Source organism: Scyliorhinus torazame, chromosome 11, assembly GCF_047496885.1.
Source record: "Scyliorhinus torazame isolate Kashiwa2021f chromosome 11, sScyTor2.1, whole genome shotgun sequence".
NCBI lineage: Eukaryota > Metazoa > Chordata > Chondrichthyes > Carcharhiniformes > Scyliorhinidae > Scyliorhinus > Scyliorhinus torazame.
The window spans coordinates 149,988,379-150,007,935 of record NC_092717.1 but is presented as its reverse complement, the minus strand read 5'-3'; the positions used below and the strand labels follow the sequence as shown (position 1 = coordinate 150,007,935).

The window sequence follows — 19,557 nt, the reverse complement described above, 5'->3', positions numbered from 1 at the left end:
GGTTGTATAGGGATAGCATCACTTGCTGCCCTACTACAAACTCGGTGGCGTGTACTGTTTTATCAAAGCAAGCTTTGCTTTGTTTCTTGCGGGTTCCAAGCCTGACGGCTGCTGCAAGCTGGGCGGCCTTCACATTCTCAATAACCTGTTGTACTGCTTTCTCATGCATGAGGGCGGTGACTGTGGGGCTGGCCAAATCCAGTCCTAATAAATATTCTGTGCCTTTCATGGGGCATCCAGTTATGAGGGTGTGGGGGGTGAATCCTGTGGACGTGGATACTGTGTTTCGAATGAACATTAATGCAAATGGGAGAACTGTGTCCCAGGTGCTGTTGTGCTGTTGCACCATTTTTCTGATGGTGGATTTTAGAGTTCTGTTCATCCTTTCCACAATGCCGCTTGATTGGGGGTGGTATGCTATATGGAACTTTTGCTTTATTCCGAAAATTGTGAGGATGTTTTTCATTACTCGTCCTGTAAAATGGGAGCCTTGATTGGACTCTATACTGCGTGGGAGGCCCCATCTTGTAAAGATGTGCTGGGTTAGGATTTTAGCTGTCGTTTTGGCAGTGTTTGTCCTGGATGGAAAAGCTTCCACCCACTTTGTGAAGGTGTTGATGACCACCAACACATACTTAAAACCATTTCTGCAGGGGAGTAGGGGTCCTATGTAATCTATCTGCAAATTCATCCAGGGGCCATTAACGGGGCGGGTGTGACTAAGCTGAGCCTTTCTTGCATATCTGTCCGGATTGTTCTGGGCACAGATTAAGCAATTCGCAATGTAATGTGTAACATTGGCTTTCAAATCAGGCCACCAGCAGAGGGGTCTGAGATGGGCTAGGGTGGGTCCAATGCCCTGGTGTCACTGATTGTCATGGAACTGACAAATACATTGATTCCTGGCTGGGGACGACATAAATGCCGTCTTTTAGGATCACACCGCTGTGGTAGTATGCATTAGGGGTCATGTGGGACTGTGAAGCCATGATGTCATTGGCTGACAGATCCCGGGTCCTGGTTGGACGTTGACCTCTAGCTCCGCCCTGAAGGCGGAGTATAAGTACCTGGAGTCCTCCCCCGCAGGCAGTCTACTACTGAACTGCGGGGGAAACAGTCACGCTTAATAAATCCTCATCGACTTCACCCTATTCGTCTCTCGGAGTCTTTGTGCGCTACAACCGCCATGTGTAGTTATCGCGTTTTTAAACTTATCGTAAGGGGCTGGGAAGTTGCCTTTTAAAACTTCCCTGAGCGTCTCATTTTCCTTTTGAGCCGTTGCCAAATCTTGAATGTTGGTCTGTGAGACCTGAAGCGCGTGTACTGGGGCGCTTTCGGGGGGGGGGTTCCAAAAGTGACCATGTCTGGAACCTGCCTTCGCTAGGGCGTCTGCCTTAACGTTACCGGGGAGGGGGGGGGGGGGCAAGAACGATGATGACTTTGAACTTTGATGATTCCATATTTATGGTCTGTGGCCGTTTTCAGAATATGTTGGAGTAATGGGGCTGAGGGTAGGGGCTTTCCGTCTGCAGAAACAAATCCTCTAGTTTCTCATAGGGGTAGGAATTCAGTTAAACTGTTGCAGACATACAAACTGTCCGAATATATGTCGGATGGGGTCGGAAACGAGTCGGGGTGATCTACAATATAAGCTACGACTGCCAGTTCTGTTGCCTGCGAGCCTAAATGTCCTGGGCATTTTAACAAAATCTCTTCTAGGGCGTGTCCCTGCGAGTCCTCTACATCAATACCGCAACCAGTAATTCTTTTCCCATTTAAAACTGTGGAGGAGCTATCCACATAGATTCTAAGGGGTGCGCATGTGTCTGTGGGCTGGGGTCTCTGGGGTGTAGTACCTGCTTTCCTGGGGGCTGACTTTGGTATAAAGGGTCCTGTATTATGCTTTGTGGTGATGATCTCACACTCATGTGGGGTACCTGCATAATGTAAATTATCGGCGACGAAAGTGTGGGTCTTGGTTCTCTTAACTGTTATGTCCCGTCCCTGTAAAAGAAGGGTCCAACGGGCTGCGTGGATGTGGCTGACTGTGCCATCCTTAAGTCTACCATCTAGTAGTAGCTGTGTTGGGGTGTGTTCAGTGAGAATGGTGATGGGGTTGAGCCCTGTAATGTAGGCGAAGTATTGTACTGCCCAAAAAACTGCGAGAAGGTGCCATTCACAGGCAGAAAATCCTGGCTCAACTGGCTCTAATACGCGTGAGACGTATGCCACGGGGCCTAATCGATCCTGTCGTTCTTGGAGGAGCACGGCCGAAAGGGTTCGGTTGGTAGTTGCAACCTCAATTGCGTACGGGGAAAGTGGATCTGGGACCTGTAATGCGGTGTTCTTTTTAAGGCATCCACGGCATCCGTGTGCTGTGGAAGCCATTCCCAAGGTGCTTGTTTCTTGAGAAGTTCGGATAGGGACGTTGCTTTTGTGGCGAAACCGTCGATATGGTTTCTGCAGTAGCCAACCAGTCCTAGAAATGACCGGAGGGCTGAGACATTATGGGGCAGGGGTAATTTGACGATCCGAGTCGATTTTTTTCTGCTCGATCTCGCGTTTGCCGTGTATGATTACTGTACCTAAGTAAATCACTTTTTTCCTGTAAAATCTGGGCCTTCTTGGGGTTTACTTTGCAGCCAATTTGTTGTAGGAGTCCTAAATGTTTGGCGAGAAGCAAAATGTGCTCTCCCTTTGTGTCTGTCTGTAGTAGCAGATCATCTACATATTGGACCAGACAATCGGGTTGGGAAAATGTTGCTAATCCATTTGCCAGCTGTCGGTGGAAAATGGAGGGGGAATTGTGGAAGCCTTGTGGAAGGCAAGTCCACGTATACTGCTGTCCTTGCAATGTGAATGCAAATTTATATTGGCACGCTTTATCCAATGGAATGGACCAAAAGCCGTTGCTAATGTCTAAAACCGAAAAAACCTTTGACCGTGGTCCCTGTTTGAGCATGGTCTCGGGACTCATGGCTACGGTGGGGGCTGCTGCTGGGGTTACTTTGTTCAGTTCCCTATAATCAATGGTCAGTCGCCATGATCCATCGGGTTCCCTGACGGGCCAAATTGGTGCGTTATTCGTGGAGGCTACTGATCGGAGTATGCCTTGATCAAGCAAACTCTGTATAACTTTTGAGATTTCTCCCTCTGCTTCTTGGAAAACCTTATTGCTTTTGGGCTCTGGGGTCGGGACCTGTAATATTCATCAAGCCACCGATCTTGCCACAGTCGTGCTTGTGTTGTGCAAATGCTGCTTTGTGTTGCTGCAGGACTTCCCTAACGTGTTTGTCCTGACTAATGGCTCGAGGGTCGAACCAGAAGTCTCCTACTGCGCTGATCATATTTTCATACTCTCCAACTGTGAGCGTGGCGGGAGCTCGTGCTGCCTTTGCCATTCTCCATACACATTTATTTACCGGATCAAATGATAGGTTGTGGGAGCTCATGAAATCAATTCCTAAGATGTGTTCGGCTGTCTGGGGTAGATCGACCAGAACTACGGGGTGTTTTGTTTTAATGTTCCCTATCTCGATTGCTACAGGGGCTGTGATGTGTCCCTGCTGTAAATGACCTGAAAGACCGCTGAGTGTAATGGTGTCTGTTGTGGGCCATTTGTCTCGCTGAAACATCATGGAGGAATTGAGCGTGGTGCGGGACCCTCCTGTGTCCCAAAGGAATTCGGGGTGTCCCCGGACTGTGCCTGCCACTACCGGTCTACCGGACTTGTCCCAAAGGGTGTCGCAGACCCAAGTTGGGGAGCCCGAACACCGTCAGTCGGTGCCGTTCATATCTGCGTTCTCAGAACGGGCGCTAATGCTGTGGATTGGCTTTGCCCTATTATTTAGGGTGCCTGTCTGTTGGTTTCTCTGCTGCTTCTGGGGTGCATTGCACTCACGTGCATAGTGTCCTAATTGTAACACTCCTGGGATTTGGGTTGCTGTGGGCTGTTCCTGCCCTCATTTACCTATGCGGGGTTCTGGTGCGTCCTAACTGGATGCATGTCTGCCTGTTCTTCCTTTGTTTTAACAAATGCGGTTTTTCCTTGGATGGTCTGTTCCCAAGTGCGGGACAATCTTTTCAAAACCCATTTCTCATTGTGGGCCTCGTGTGAGGGGTCGTAATTTGCGCAAGCTCTCTGTCCTGCCTCTGTCGCATGAGAGACTAGGATGCGAGTCCATTTGGCCATATTATCTGGGGCAAATAGGCACGGGCTAATTCTCCGAATGCTGCAGTAAAATGTATCCACAAGCGTCCTGCAAACGCTGTGGGATGCTCTGTCTTCTTTTGCGTACACTTGTTTAGGCCTTCTACAGGGTCTCCTTTGTTATAGCCGATCGCATCTAGGATCGCTGTGTGCATTTCTTGGAGTGTGCCTCCTCCTACATTCTGTGGGTCGTGAAGGGCTGCCACGACTGAAGGGTCAAGGCTTAAAACTGTGAGCTTCACTTGCTCTTTTTCATCCAGGCCGTACATGGTCGCCTGCTGTTTTACTCTAGCAAAGAACTGGTGGGAGTCTGATGGGAGTAGGAACGGTGTAATTTTATCACACACGTCTCTTAATTGGGTGACGGTTAACGGGGTAGTGTGTAGGAAATCTGAGTTTCCTTCTGCTGCAGCCCAACAGTGTGTGGTTACAGGGTTCATAGGGGTGTGTTCTGCTTGTGCAGTCGGGGGTTGGGGTGCTTTTCGTTTCTGGGTTTTTTCCTGTGTACATGTCCCATGTACATATCTATGGGCAGTCTCATTTAACTCCTGCCAATCGGGGCCGTTTTCCTGGTCTAACTGGGGTCCAAACATACTCTGAAACCCATTCTGAAGAGAAAGCAGAGATTGCAATTCTGCAATTTGCTTCCGGCACTTTGCGTGATCTACCGAGCTCTGCCTTTGTTCCGTTGTGGAAGTGTGGAGTGCTCGTAGGGCTGCTTTTAAGTCGTTGCACTGTTTCTGCAACTGCTCGACCTGTTGTTAGGTTTCCTGTCTTACCAACACCGTGCGTTGCTTGTCCTGGTAGGCTTTGTCATATTGGGACTGAAAGCTGCTCAAATGGGCGAGACAAGACTGGTGTGTCCGCTTGGCATCCTCCATCTCCTTGTCCCTTGCCGCTAACTGCTCTCTCAGTTCCTTGTTCTCTCTCTCATATCCGTTCACTTCTCCTTCACTACTCTTGTCTCCTCAATCTCTCTACGGAGCATCCTCACGACCTCCTCTGTGCCTCGCAATTATGCCAAGCAGGACACGATTGCCATTGGCTTGCGAGCTTTCCCTAAGCTCTTCTTATGGATCTCTGTCAGGTCCTCCCACCAAGTATACCCTATACTCCCGAGACCTGTCTCATCATTGGCGCAGAACTCACTCCAAAGGGGCCATCCTTTCCCTTTGAGATATTTTCTGATCTCTTCTTCCCATACGGGACACTGTCCTACTCTACTGGTCGCTGCGACCTCGAATTCTTGGGGGTTCATAAGGCGTTCCATTGCCTTCATTGCCATTTTTCTCTATCTATGGCGTCTCTACCGAATTTGGAACAGGGGGTGATAAAGTGGTGATGTTAACACTGGTACGGCTTACGCTAATTTCCGGCCTACAAAACCCCCGACAGTTTTACGCAACAGAATCTCTCAGGTTTACCTTATATCCCTGTTAGTACGCATGCGTTAACACACTTCCGAATCTTGGAGGTTTGATCAGTATCGTTCTTACACTTTTTTCTGTTTCCAATTGGATTCCAATTCAAATTTGGGTTCTCTCGTTTGGGTTCTCTCGGAGTGACTAGGCCACTTATAGGTCGAGTCCCGTCAGATTTTGCCAGTAAATGTTGCTCTCTTTGGTTGTTTCTAAATATGGCGGTCAATAGGTCGCCTTCCTTAATTCTAATTACGTTTGCTTTAGAGTCGCCAGATATCTTTCGATACCGCCACAAGGTTCAAACCCGAATACTGATCAAAGAGTCGGTACACCAGTTAGTTAGTTCAAAGTCAATACTATTTATTTACACACACAGCAATATTTACTCATACATAAAATACTACAGACTAAACTATCACTACTGCTAAAGCCTATACTTAGCTTTGGGCACCCATTCAGTCAGAGGAACAATGGCCGTTGTTTGGTTCTGAGGCTGCTGGGGTCGAAGTGGTAGAGGGGCACAGCTAAGGTCGTCCGCCTGGTAGCGAGCGTTGACCTTGGACTTACTTGCTTCTGGTGTAGCTGGTGGACGGGTCTCTCCGCTGTGAGAGCCAAGTCCAAGAGAGCGATTCTCTCTTGGGGCCGCCTTCTTATACCCGAAGGGGGCTTTGCGCGCTTTTGGGCGGGCCTTGAACTTGGCCCCAATCAATTGGGCCATTTCTTGATCATTCGCATTGATCCTGACCAATAAAGGGGTGGGCGTCCTGATGGCTGGGCATATCCTAGGTGGCCGTTGGCCGGCTTTATTTTCTGCTTTCGATTTGGGAACTGGCGCCGCGAGGTCTGGGGCCAGTTCGGTTACTTAAGTATCTTCCTTTGTTCCCGGAGTTGGGCCATCCATATGCTAATGGGCCTACAGTTTCGGCCTCGTCTGGATGTTGTTTCTCCAATATGCAGACAGGCTTTGTGCCTGCCTGCTTTCTTAGCATTGTCCATATTTCCCTGCAATCTTTGCAAATGTCCATTTTGTATTCTGGAAGCGGCCATCCCAGATGGCTACAAGTCACATGGCATCAGGTTAAACGTGAGCTACACTGGTGGAGAAGGTAGTCAAGAAGGCATATGGCATGCTTGCCTTCATTGACCGGGGCATTGAGTATAAAAATTGGCAAGTCATGTTGCAGCTGTATAGAACCTTAGTTAGGCCACACTTGGAGTATAGTGTTCAATTCTGGTCGCCACACTACCAGAAGGATGTGGGGGGAGCCCGTACTTCTTCTCCAGCTCACCCAAGCTCGCGAACTTCCCATCCACAAACTTGCGTATCCCTGTCCTGTGCCACCCCGAAAACCCTCCACCTGTTCTTCCTGGGGCGAACCGGTGGTTTCCCCCGTAATGGGGTCCACGCCGAGACCCCAACTTCCCCCCCTGTGCCGCCTCCACTGCCCCCAAATTTTGAGGGCCGCCACCACCACCGGGCTCGTGGTATACCTCCTTGGAGGGAGCGGCAGCGGTGCCGTTGCCAGCGCCCCCAGACTCGTACCCACACAGGACGCCGTCTCCAGTCTCTTCCATGCAGCCCCCTCCCCCTCCATCACCCACTTGCGCACCATCGTCGCATTGGCGGCCCAGTAGTACCCACAGAGGTTGGGCAGCGCCAGCCCCCCCTATCTCTACTCCGCTCCAGGAACACCCTTCTCACCCTCTGAGTCCCTCGCGCCCACACAAACCCCATTATATTCCTGTTAACCCGCCTGAAGAAAGCCTTCGGGATAAACATGGGGAGGCACTGGAACAGGAACAAAAACCTTGGGAACACCGTCATTTTGATTGACTGCACCCTACCCACCAATGACAGCGGCAACGCGTCCCACCTCTTGAACTCCTCCTCCATTTGCTCCACCAGCCTTGTAAAGTTAAGCCTATGCAGGGCCCCCAGCTCCTGGCCACCTGGACCCCCAAATATCTGAAGCTCCTCTCCACCCTTTTTAGTGGGAGCTCGCCAATCCCCCTCTCCTGGTCCCCGAGCTGAACTACGAACAGCTTGCTCTTCCCCATATTGAGCTTGTACCCCGAAAAGTCCCCGAATTCCCTAAAGATCCTCATTACCTCTGGCATTCCTCCCATCGGGTCTGCCACATGCAGCAGCAGGTCGTCCGCACAAAGCGACACCCTGTGCTCCTCCCCACCCTGCACCAACCCCCTCCAGTTCCTCGACTCTCTCAGTGCCATAGCCAGGGGTTCAATCGCCAGTGCGAAGAGCAGGGGGGACAGGGGACACCCCTGTCTCGTCCCTCGGTGCAACCGAAAGTACTCGGACCTCCTCCTATTTGTGGCCACACTCGCCATCGGGACCTCGTACAACAGCCTAACCCACCTGACAAACCCCTCCCAAAACCCGAAGCTCTTCAGCACCTCCCACAGGTACCCCCACTCCACCCTATTGAAGGCTTTCTCAGCGTCCATCGCCACCACTATCTCCGCCTCCCCCTCCCTCGCCGGCATCATGATAACATTCGAAAGCCTCCGCACATTCGCGTTCAACTGTCTCCCCTTCACAGACCCCGTCTGGTCTTCATGGGTGATCTGCGACACCCAATCCTCAATCCTCGTGGCTAAGACCTTCGCCAGCACCTTGGCATCTACATTTAGCAAGGAAATAGGTCTGTAAGACCCACATTGCAGGGGATCCTTGTCCCGCTTCAGGATCAAGGAGATCAGTGCCCGGGACATCGTCGGGGGTAAAGCCCCCCCCCTCCCTTGCCTCATTAAAGGTCCTAACTAACAGCGGGCCCACCAGGTCCATATTTTTATAGAACTCGGCCGGGAAACCGTCCGGCCCCGGTGCCTTCCCCGCCTGCATGCTTCCTATCGCTTTGATCAGTTCCTCCAGCCCAATCGGGGCCCCCAGTCCCGCCACCAGTCCCTCTTCCACCTTTGGAAACCTCAATAGTCCAAGAAACGGCCCATCCCTCCCTCCTCCCGTGGGGGCTCGGATCGGTACAATTCCTCGTAGAAGTCCCTGAAGACCCCATTGATGCCAACCCCACTCCGCACCACGCTCCCTCCCCTGTCCTTAACTCCCCCGATCTCCCTAGCTGCGTCCCGCTTCCGAAGCTGATGCGCCAGCATCCGGCTTGCCTTTTCCCCATACTCATAGACCGCCCCCTGGGCCTTCCTCCACTGCACCTCCGCCTTCCTGGTGGTCACCAGGTCGAATTCGGCCTGGAGGCTGCGCCTCTTCCTCAACAATCCTTCCTCAGGCTCTTCCGCGTACCTCCTGTCTACCCTCACCATCTCCCCCACCAGCCTCTCCCTCTCCCCCCGCTCCTTGTGGGTCCGAATGGAGATCAGCTCTCCCCTCACCACCGCCTTCAGTGCCTCCCATACCATCCCCACTCGGACCGCCCCGTTGTCGTTGGTCTCCAAGTACCTCTCTGTACTTCCTCGGACCTGCTCGCTCACCTCCTCGTCCACCAGCAGCCCAACCTCCAAGCGCCACAGCGGGCGCTGGTCCCTCTCCTCCCCCATCTCCAAGTCCCCCCAATGTGGGGCGTGGTCCGAAATGGCTATTGGCGAATACTCGGTATCCTCTACTCTCGCTATCAGCGCCCTACTCAAAATGAAAAAGTCGATTCGAGAATAAGCCTCATGGACATGTGAGAAGAATGAAAATTCCCTAGCCCCCGGCCTTGCAAATCTCCAAGGGTCCACCCCTCCCATTTGGTGCATAAATCCCCATAGCACTCCAGCCGCCGCCGGCTTCCTACCCGTCCTAGACCTGGAGCGATCCAGTGCCGGATCCAACACCGTGTTAAAGTCTCTCCCCATTATCAGGCCCCCCACTTCCAAGTCTGGGATCCGACCCAACATACGCCGCATAAAACCCGCATCGTCCCAGTTCGGAGCATACACATTGACCAGTACCACCCTCTCTCCCTGCAACTTACCACTTACCATTATGTACCTACCGCTATTATCTGCCACAATGCTCGACGCCTTGAATGACACCTTCTTTCCCACCAAGATCGCCACCCCTCGATTTTTGGCATCTAGCCCCAAGTGAAACACCTGACCTGCCCACCCTTTCTTCGGTCTTACCTGGTCTGCCACCTTCAGGTGTGTCTCCTGGAGCATAACCACATCCGCCTTGAGCCCCTTCAGGTGCGCGAACATGCGGGCCCGCTTAACCGGGCCATTCAGTCCCCTTACATTCCAGGTAATCAGCCGGATCAGGGGGCTACCCGCCCCCTCTCCCCCGCCGACTAGCCATGACCCCTCCTCGCCACCCCCCCCCCCCTTCCGCCTCGACCGATTCTCCTCGAACCGCTCCTGCCATTTCTTGTGGAGGGCCTTGTGCGCCTCCACCTTTACCGCCAGGCCTTAGATCTCGTCCTCATTGTCAGAGATCTTTTGTCGAGCCTCTCGGATCGCCACCCCCTGGGCCGTCTGTGTCTCCAGCAGCTTATCAATAGAAGCCTACATCGGCTCTAGCAGGTCCGTTTTAATCTCTCTGAGGCAGCGCTGGATACCCTCCTGTTGCTCCTCCGCCCACTGCCTCCACGCTGCCTGGTCTCCGCCCGCTGTCATTTTGTCCTTCTTCCCTCCCTTCTTCGGGTCCACCACCACCTTTTTTGTCGCCCCGCTCCTAGTTAAAGCCATATACTGACGGGGAGCTGTTATTAACTCCTTCCCACACCGGGAAACGTCGAAAAAGTGCCGTTGGGGGCCCTGAAAAGAGCCCAAAAGTCAGTTTTTGCAGGAGCCGCCGAATGTGCGACTTAGCTCTGCATAGCCGCAACCGGAAGTCTCGAGAGGGAATCCTTTTGGCAGTGTTCGCTTCACCAATCTGCCCCAAAATGTCTGTGGAAACTCCTGAAAAAGGTCTGAGAGTCCGTTCCAGACGGGAGCTGCCGAATGCGCGACCTACTCCTCCATGGCCGCCACCGGAAGCCTCTTCCTTACTTCTTCAATGGCCTTTGTGTGATCTTTTCACAGTTGTTCCCTCTGCTGCTAGAATTCACCTTTAATAAAGGCCCTCAAGTCAGCTTGAAGCCTTTAAGCTTGCCCTTCCCCCGCCTGCATGCTGGAAGAGGCTTTTGTCTTTCCAGCCAAATCTTTTACTGTTTCTGCCGGGTCTGGTAACCAAGAAACATACCATTCCTGGGGGACACTGTCGGGGGAATGTTGCAGTCTTCTTCCCACACTGGGAAATGTCGAAAAAATTCCGTTGGGAGCCCTGTAAAGAGCCCAAAAGTCCGTTCCAAGCGAGAGCTGCCGAACATGCGACTTAGCTCTGCATAGCAGCACCCGGAAGTCCTTCTGCCGTTTCTTATTAGGATACTGTATTTGTTTGGTTCATAATCTCTTTAAAAGAGGATAATTTAGGCGGTGCTATGTAATGCTCTTGTAATAAGTAGAGAGTAAGGATAGTGATCTGCTTTGCTTTTGATTTTGTTTCTCCAGATGTTGGGCAAATCTTGATTCTGAGGTAGCATGAGGTCCATTTACAGTAATGACTTTTGGTCCTGAACTTGAGAACATGCTTGAAAACTCCCCAAACTGTACGCTAATTTAAAAGGTTGTCTTTCTACTCTCCTCGAGGCCAATTGTCACTTTTGAATTGGTTTCCAGAAATGGAACAAGGGTGCTGTGGGCTGCTTTTCCTCACTGTCTACTCCATTTAGGCAATTCGTCTATTTTTGCTGGCCAGTTGATGATTGCGAAAGTAACAGATAAATTTGACATACCGAACTCCATTTAAAAATGTGGAAGTAAATTAATGTGCCCTGCTCTTATAGTTTCAACATTTATTCTAGAAGGCCGAAGAGTCTAATTGTCAGTGATTTTAGATATCTCTTGTCAGGAACTTGGACCAGAAAGCAAAATTCTGTGGCATTTAAATATGTCGCATGTGTGAACATTTCCACTTTTAAAAAACTGGCAGGCGGAAGAGCTCTGGTGGACCCTCGGACTCTTTTGTACTGTTTGTGATTATTTGCTGGAGTTACTCATCCTATCAAGTCTGTAACCTCTGTGCTGTGGGTTTGCAGCAGCTGTATCCGAGAAAGGAAAGTAGGCCATTGTTAAGAAAGTCAAATACTTACCTTGGAGAAAGGAAACTCCAATTCTCAGCAGATCTCTGGCCTCCTGTGCATGTGAAGCTGGTGTCTTTTTACTGTCTTTAGGTCCGGACCCAACCCTGCGCATCTGCGCAGAAAGAAAATGGCACAAAATGCAGGTCAGGATACCTGAACCAGAGAGCCGTTACGTGGAAGGTATCCCATGGATCAGGACCTGGAGAGGTCTCACATAAAGTCCCAGGCAGGGATAAAGACAGGGATCAGAAGAGGTCCCAGAAGTCAAGTTAAAACAAAGGAACAAAGCAATAGGCTCCAAATTATAGGGAGAGCTGTAAGGAGAAAAATTGAAATGAAGCAGGCTTGAGAGAAGCACTGAAGATCTAAGGAGACAGCCAAAAGGTTGCTGACTCCTTATTGCAGGATTTTTTGAGCAGTATTATTTTGCTTGCATGGCTAAGGATCTGAAATTGTGCATGGAAGGCGAGGTTTGAGAGTACTCGAGATCCGGAGGAAAACGATCCCAAAAGGTGAAATTGAAACCCTATGAAGTGCGCCGTTTTTGCAGCCATTCAAGTGGGAGCGATGTTTGAAGAGAATTCTAAGGCGCGTTCTTAAAATGTGAAGATTGCAAACCCTCGTGAGAAAGACAAAGTGTGACGTACATCTGGGTGGGTTGTTGAGAAATCCATGTAATCTGCTTTGGTCTCATCTGTCATTTACTTTTGAGTGTGGTATGTCTGACCACAGTTTGCCTGTTATTTCACATGTACCTCCTACTTCTTCCAAATGTTAGAATATAAGATACTTTGTCTTAATTTTTATGTTGGAAAATATATTGCTGTGGTAAAGGAATAGAGTGAATTGAATCATTTTCTTGTGTTGGTATTAAGTAGAACCTTTTTGTCTGGTGTAATATAGTTATTTTTGTTCAATAAATGTTTCATTTTTTTGTATTATAGTACATCAGCCTCCTGTGAATTTGGCCAGTAAATTTTCTCCAAAGTCTCCAAAAGAAAAGCAAAGTTAGGATCTATCCAGCCAGGTTTCACCCTGGGATCTGACTTGCTCACTATTAACATCAGCTGAGATCATAGCACTGTTCAGTCCTTCAAGCCCGTTTCACTGTTCAGTTAAATCATGCCGTAATATCACCTACCTACTTACTTCCATAACCATTTAACCATACCTAAGAATTTGTGGAACTTAGATTTGTGATAATCTTTGTAAAATTAATGGCAAATATGCGCAGATCCTGTTTCTGGGCCTATTGCCTGTTTATGACTGTAGAATGTTTGAGGAAAGTTCTGAGTGAAGCCCAGAAATTCCCTACACCCACCTTGGGTGGCAACATATAACAATATCAGCAACTGAAGCTGCAATGCTGTTTGTAAGTAAGCTTTAAAAATATTATAATATACCTTTCCCTCTCTGCTTCTTGTTCCCTGATCAAATGTATTTGAAATAACTTGTTTCATGTGTCAGCCTGCTTAGGAATGTTACTGTGGCAGTGTGGGCTAGAGATATGGCAGGGCGTTATGCAAACATACTTTAGCATTGTCTTTAATAAAAAAGGACTACGGCGTTGTTGATGCTAAATTGTCACAAGTAGCTAATTTATTTTCTCTGAGTGGTATCACTTCTGTAAAAACTGCAACCACTTTCAAATGTACTTAAACTAATTAAAAAGAAGTGTTTAGGTACATGCAGGTTCGGGATTTTGCCAGGAAGGAGATACAGAGCTCCCCAGAGGAACCGGCCTCCACATTGCTGGAGGAGGTGTTGACGACAAGGGGACTGGAGAAGGGGGCAGTGTCAGCGGTGTACGGAGCCATTTTGGAAGAGGATAAGGCACTACTGGAAGGGATCAAAGCAAAGTGGGAGGAAGAGCTGGGAGAGGTTATAGAGGAGGGGGGCTGGTGTGAGGTGCTCCGGAGAGTGAATGCCTCCACCTCATGTGCGAGGTTAGGGCTGATACAGCTGAAGGTGGTATATAGAGCGCACCTCACGAGGGCGAGGGTGAGCCGATTTTTTTTAAGGAGTAGAGGATGTGTGTGAGCGTTGCGGGGGGGGGGGGGGGGGGGGGGGGGGCTCGCGAATCACATTCATATGTTTTGGTTCTGTCCAAAGCTAGGGGAGTACTGGAAGGAGGTGTTTAGGGTAATTTCCAAGGTGGTGCATGTGAAACTGGAACCCACCTCTTCATTCACCTGAGGTAGGAGCTGTGCTCCGAATGCTAGTGATTTGAAACAAATCTGTTGGACTTTAACCTACTGTTGTAAGAGTTCTTACTGAACATTATGAAAGGAATAGATAGGATAGAACCAGGGAGGTTGTTTTCACTGGCGAGTAAAACTAGAACTAGGGGGCATAGTCCTAAATCTGCTCCCACTTATTTTGAGGCTGAGTTGAGGAGGAACTTCTTCACCCAAAGGATTGTGAATCTGTGGAATTCCCTGCCCAGTGAAGCAGTTGAAGCGACCTCGTAAAATGTTTTAAGGCAAAGGTAGATAGATTTTTGAACAGTAAAGGAATAAAAGATTACGGTGAGCTGGAGCTGAGTTCACAAAAAGATCAGCCATGATCGTATTGAATGGTGGAGCAGGCTCGAGGGGCCAGATGGCCTACTCGTGCTCCTAGTTCTTGCGATCTTATGGACAAAGGAACATTGTGATCTCAAGTGGGAAGGCCACTCCATTAGACTGTACCAAGATATGAATGCGGAGTGATATACAAGAATGGAATCAAGTTCGGGATGGTCTATCCAGTTCGTCTCCGTGTAACGTTTGGATGGGGAAAAGACCACTTTTTGACATGCCACAAGATGCAGACTCCTTTCTTCGAAGGCACAAGTTGTGCGCTGATTGATGTGTATTATGGCTTTGTGGACAACAACTTTGTACTTTTATGTCTTTTCATTTTCATTATTTGGGTGGGCTCTTGATGCCTTTGGTTAGATTTGAGAGTTCTCTACTGTTTGTTTTTACATCAACTATTGTTCCCATTTTCTTTTCATTGTCGTCATTGGACGTGAATTTAGCCGCTAATAACAATAATCACTTATTGTCACATGTAGGCTTCAATGAAGTTACTGTAAAGATCCCCTAGTCGCCACATTCCGGCGCCTGTTCGGGGAGGCCGGTCCGGGAATTGAACTCGCGCTGCTGGCCTTGTTCTGCATTACAAGCCAGCTGTTTATCCCACTGTGCTAAACCAGTTGGAAGCCTCCCTGCTAACAAGTTAATGAGAGTGGTTTTAGAAGGGTTATGCAGCTCATTATAATAGTTTTCAAAAATGAGCTCACAGCTTGTGTTTAGTTTTATTTTGCTAAGATAAATTATTGTTTGTTTCTTATTTCATTATGGCGTTTTTGGGGTGGGGGATGAGGTGGGTTTTAGTGGATGTTTGCTCATGGTGTCTGCTGGTTTCCCTTTGTCGAGTCATCTGACTTGGCTCGGTGGCCATCTTGGGTGGATCATTTCGCTGTTATCTTTTCAATGTCCCTTGTTTGATTTCTCTCATTGGAAATGTCTGACCGAATTAAGGGGAGGTGGGAGACCTCCAATCCGCTTGGGCACCTGGAATTTTAGGAGGTTGAATGGTCCAGTAAAATGAGCGAGGGCATTCACTTATCTTAAGAGCCTAAACTCTGATATTGTTTTCCTGCAGGAAACTCAGTTGCGTATCAAGGATCAGACAAGGTTAAGCAAGGGTTGTGTTGTGCAGGTTTTTCATTCCAATTTCCATGGCAGGAGCAGGGGTACAGCAATTTTAATTAATAAGAGAGTTCAATTCTCTTCTCAGATAATCAAAGAATCCCTACAGTGAAGAAGGAGACCATTTGTCCCATTGAGTCTGCACAGACCCTCTGAAAGAGCACCGTACCTCGGCCCATAGCCCTACTCATTCCCCGTAACCCCACCCAACCATTGGGCACTAAGGGACAATTTAGAATGGCCAATCCACCTAACCTGCACGTCTTTGGACTGTGGGAGGAAACCGGAACACCCAGAGGAAATCCACGCAGACACGGGGAGAATGTGCAAACTCCACGCAGACGTCCCCCTAGGCTGGAATCAAACCAGGGTCCCTGGTGCTGTGAGGTAGCAATGTCAACCCATTGTGCCACCGCGCAACCTCAGATTGGTTTTGTAAGAATATTTAAGTTAATTATGTGTTTTTATTTTATATTTGTTTGTAATTTCTTGCACTTTTGCATTCTCGTTGGCTGTTTGTTGTTTTGTTGTTAAGTAAAACTTCAATAAACATAATTTAAAAAACATATAAAACATGAACTAGCTTTTCACAACATCCAACTGCAAAAGTGAAACAGGCTAGTAGTAAAGAATTGAATCCTAACCCTAATATACAATAAACGTAAGAATGAAATGTGTTATCTATGTTTCTCTGTTTTTTTCTCTCACACTTCTTGTACTTTCCTCTATAATTAATGTTGTATATTAACCAGGGCCATAAAACTGCCATGCATATTTCTAATCATATAATCTGCTTTAGATAGGTTAAAGATTGAAACAAACTGAATAATTTATCAATTAATGTTCTATTAAGTAGGTAGAAAATTCAATACGTGAAAAAATTATGAAATGTGGAAAATTAATTTGATCCATCAATCTTATTTCTCTAAATGAATTTGTGCTGTAGACAGCCTTTATGGACAAGAGTTCTTGAGGTCCAGTTGCTGAAGCGTAACTTTGTTCACCATGATGTTAAGCTACAGTTTTTTTACAATTTTCCAAGACATCAGCCTTGATTCCTCTCTTTTCAGCAATTTAGAATAAATTAAAATAATAGTCCAGATTTTGCAGTCAAACATTTGGTGATCTCTGTGGATTTCTTCTCTTCCATCGTTAATTTGTCTTCCAGTCAAGGAAATCTTCAGGCATCCAGCAATAGTCATCTCATAAAACAGGATAAGGAGCCAATCATATTGAGAATTCTCATACAAATGGGAAGTTAAAAGTACTGATTACACTTTTAAATATAATTTTACAGAGAGCGTAATAAAGTTTGGGATGTACACATGGGATTAAGGTCGAAGATTAAATATAAACTTTTAAGAAAATTATTTTTTAAATGGATTTTTGGATCATAAAGGAGGAATTTGCTATTCCACAAACATGAATTTAATTTTTCAGCCTAGTGAGGTTGTTCAGCAGTAATTTTGAACCTAGCACACCTCATTCAACAAGATGTTATGTTTTCAAGAATTTTTACAGTGTGACTAATAGTGTCAAAAGTACAAATTCTTGTCAATTCCAAATTTCTGCTCGATTCCAGTCTGTGGGTGTTTCAACAGCCGCCACTATGGATAAGCATAGAATCTTTGACAGCAACTTCAGGATTTTCACTTTTAACTGCACATATGCAGACTCCAAAAGTTGCCATCAGTTTCTGAACAGTAATGATGGTGAGCACTGTCACTCCTAACAAAAAAATCTGCCATTATGTTTAGGTTGCCACTTATAAGATTAGTGGCTGCAGTTTATGTTTTACAGAAACTTCAGTTTGCCTGCCCAGGATAATATTCAAACATATGCACAGAGCTCCTTTCTCCACTGTTAGGTTTTAAGTTAGACAGCCTATAAGGTTCTCAATGCTTAAACATTTTAAATTAATTGCTGTTAGACTAAAGGTGCCCAGAAGCGCCCTCAAACACTTTTACATTAGGTTTGACACTGTCTGTGCAGCACAGTGGCACAGTGGTTAGCACTGCTGCCTCACAGCATCAGCGTTCGATTCCATCCTTGGATTACTATGTGGAGTTTGCACCTTCTTCAGGTGCCTGTGTTTGTTTTCTCCCAGTGCACCAATTTCCTCCCACAGTCCAAAGATGTGCAGGTTAAGGTGGATTGGTCATGATCAATGAGTTAAGGGGATAGATGGAGGAGTGGACCTAAGTAGAGTACTCTTTCAGAGCAGACCCAATGAGCCAAGTGACCCCCCACTTCACTGTAGGGATTCTGTGGAGTATTGAAATTATGCTCTACACAGAAACGTGCATTCTTTGCACCTTGTGCCGAAGGGACCTCTACTGGTTAACACTAAGTTTAATATAAGAAATGGAACCTGCTTTGAAATAGCTCCAAAATTGTTTAATCACACTTTAAATACATTTAGTGGTTGCTCATGTCACAGGTATCGAGGCTAAGCAAAGAAGAAGTTTGAGTCTCTTTTTATTTCAAAATCCTGCTCCATTGTTCTGAGTCCAGTTTACTAGCTTCTATTTTACTTGCTATTATATAATCAGATTTCTATCATAACCTTTCAATTTTTTATTTTGTAACGGGTGAAGATTGCCCTCGTAATTCCATAGGACGGAAAATTATATTTGGTACTCCTATTTCACAGTACTTATGTTTGGAGATGATCATTGCATTCTGCATAAATACTATTTGTTCTTTTTTTGGTGTGACAACAATCAGGCAATTCAAAGATTATTTTACACAACCAAAATTGAGCCCTAACATTTATTTTGATCAATACATCAGTTTAGATTAGTCACGCAATGTTCAATATTCAGTCTAATCATTTTTTAACATTCAATGTAATGCCTGTCATAAAGTACTAGAAGTAAACACTTTTTAAAATATTGTTTTTGTGTAAATTGCTAACAATCTGCAGTCATTTAAAAAAAAAAACTTTTTTTTTTGCAGGATAGTTTGGATGCCTTAATTTATGATTTGGACTTCCCAGCCTTAAGAAAAAACAAGAATATTGACAACTTCATAAATCGATGTGAGTATTGTAGAATGTACAAATATTCAGAAATATTTAAAATTAACAATTTTGAAACGAAGATCATGAATATAATTGTAAATAAGAAGATAGAATCCTGGATTCAATAAAGCCAATATTTCTAATATATGGTAGAAGTCATTTTTCTATGCATTAGTATTCTCCTATGTTCTACTGCACTGTTGTTAAACTTCTACATAGTAAAAGTTGTGAATTTCTACAGACAGTGTCAAGTTAATAGTTACTGCGATTGTCTGAAAAGAAAAACATGAATAGTTTAATTTGTATAACTTCTTTCTGGAAGAAATCTAAAAGCATAGAACCTTTTTTTTGTCAGAGCAAGGTATTTCGCCATGCGACCTGTTAACTGGACTTTCCCTTCACCCTCATCCTGCATTCTTTGTCCTGCATGTTGCTGAAATGGCACACTGAGGCAAGGGCAGTGGGGTGAATACAGATTTAACAGTCCACCTTCTTAACCAATGAGATTTAAGGATTTAGAAAAAATCAAAAAAGAAGGAAAAAAAGTGAATTAGAGTTGAGATCAAAGTACTGTAGATGATGGAAATATGAAATAAAAACACAATGCTGGAAATAGGTCTGCCACCATATGCGGATAGAGAAACAGAATTAATCTTTCAGGTTACTACTTACTCTTTGTCAGAACCAAGAGTGCATTTTTTTCATCCTTTAACTTTGCTGCTCTTTAAAGAACGAGCTGGCAATGAACTGCTGATGACTGCGTTTCTGGAAGATGGTTGCAACACTGAAACTTGGAGGCTATTTTACCTGTATCATGTAGCACAGTCCACTTAACAAAAAAAACTTGTTTAGATTATACTAGTTTAAGTTACAATACCCTTTTATTTCATCTTTATGACTGATGGTGCTTAACTAGGTTTAATTAACTGCGTAAGTATAGTGAATGGATTCTTGTTTACATCTACAAATGATCAGTTAATAGGTATGCTGCTTTTAGTATTAAATGTACAAATATGACTGGAACCAACAGCATTAGACCACCACAGACAAAAATAATTTATTGTATAGAAAAGTTGCTGATAGATGCATTTTACAGTTGGCTATTGCA

The 19,557-nt window shown here is 46.5% G+C and overlaps 1 protein-coding gene across 1 annotated transcript in view; it reads left to right on the top strand.

Moving 5' to 3' along the window:
• rock1 (Rho-associated, coiled-coil containing protein kinase 1) overlaps nt 1-19,557 on the top strand; it is a 264,118-nt gene that overhangs the window by 63,599 nt on the left and 180,962 nt on the right. Inside the window, exon 2 of the mRNA XM_072467883.1 lies at nt 18,386-18,467. Within this exon, the coding sequence (XP_072323984.1) occupies nt 18,386-18,467 (82 nt within the window). The remainder of the gene's footprint in view (nt 1-18,385; nt 18,468-19,557) is intronic.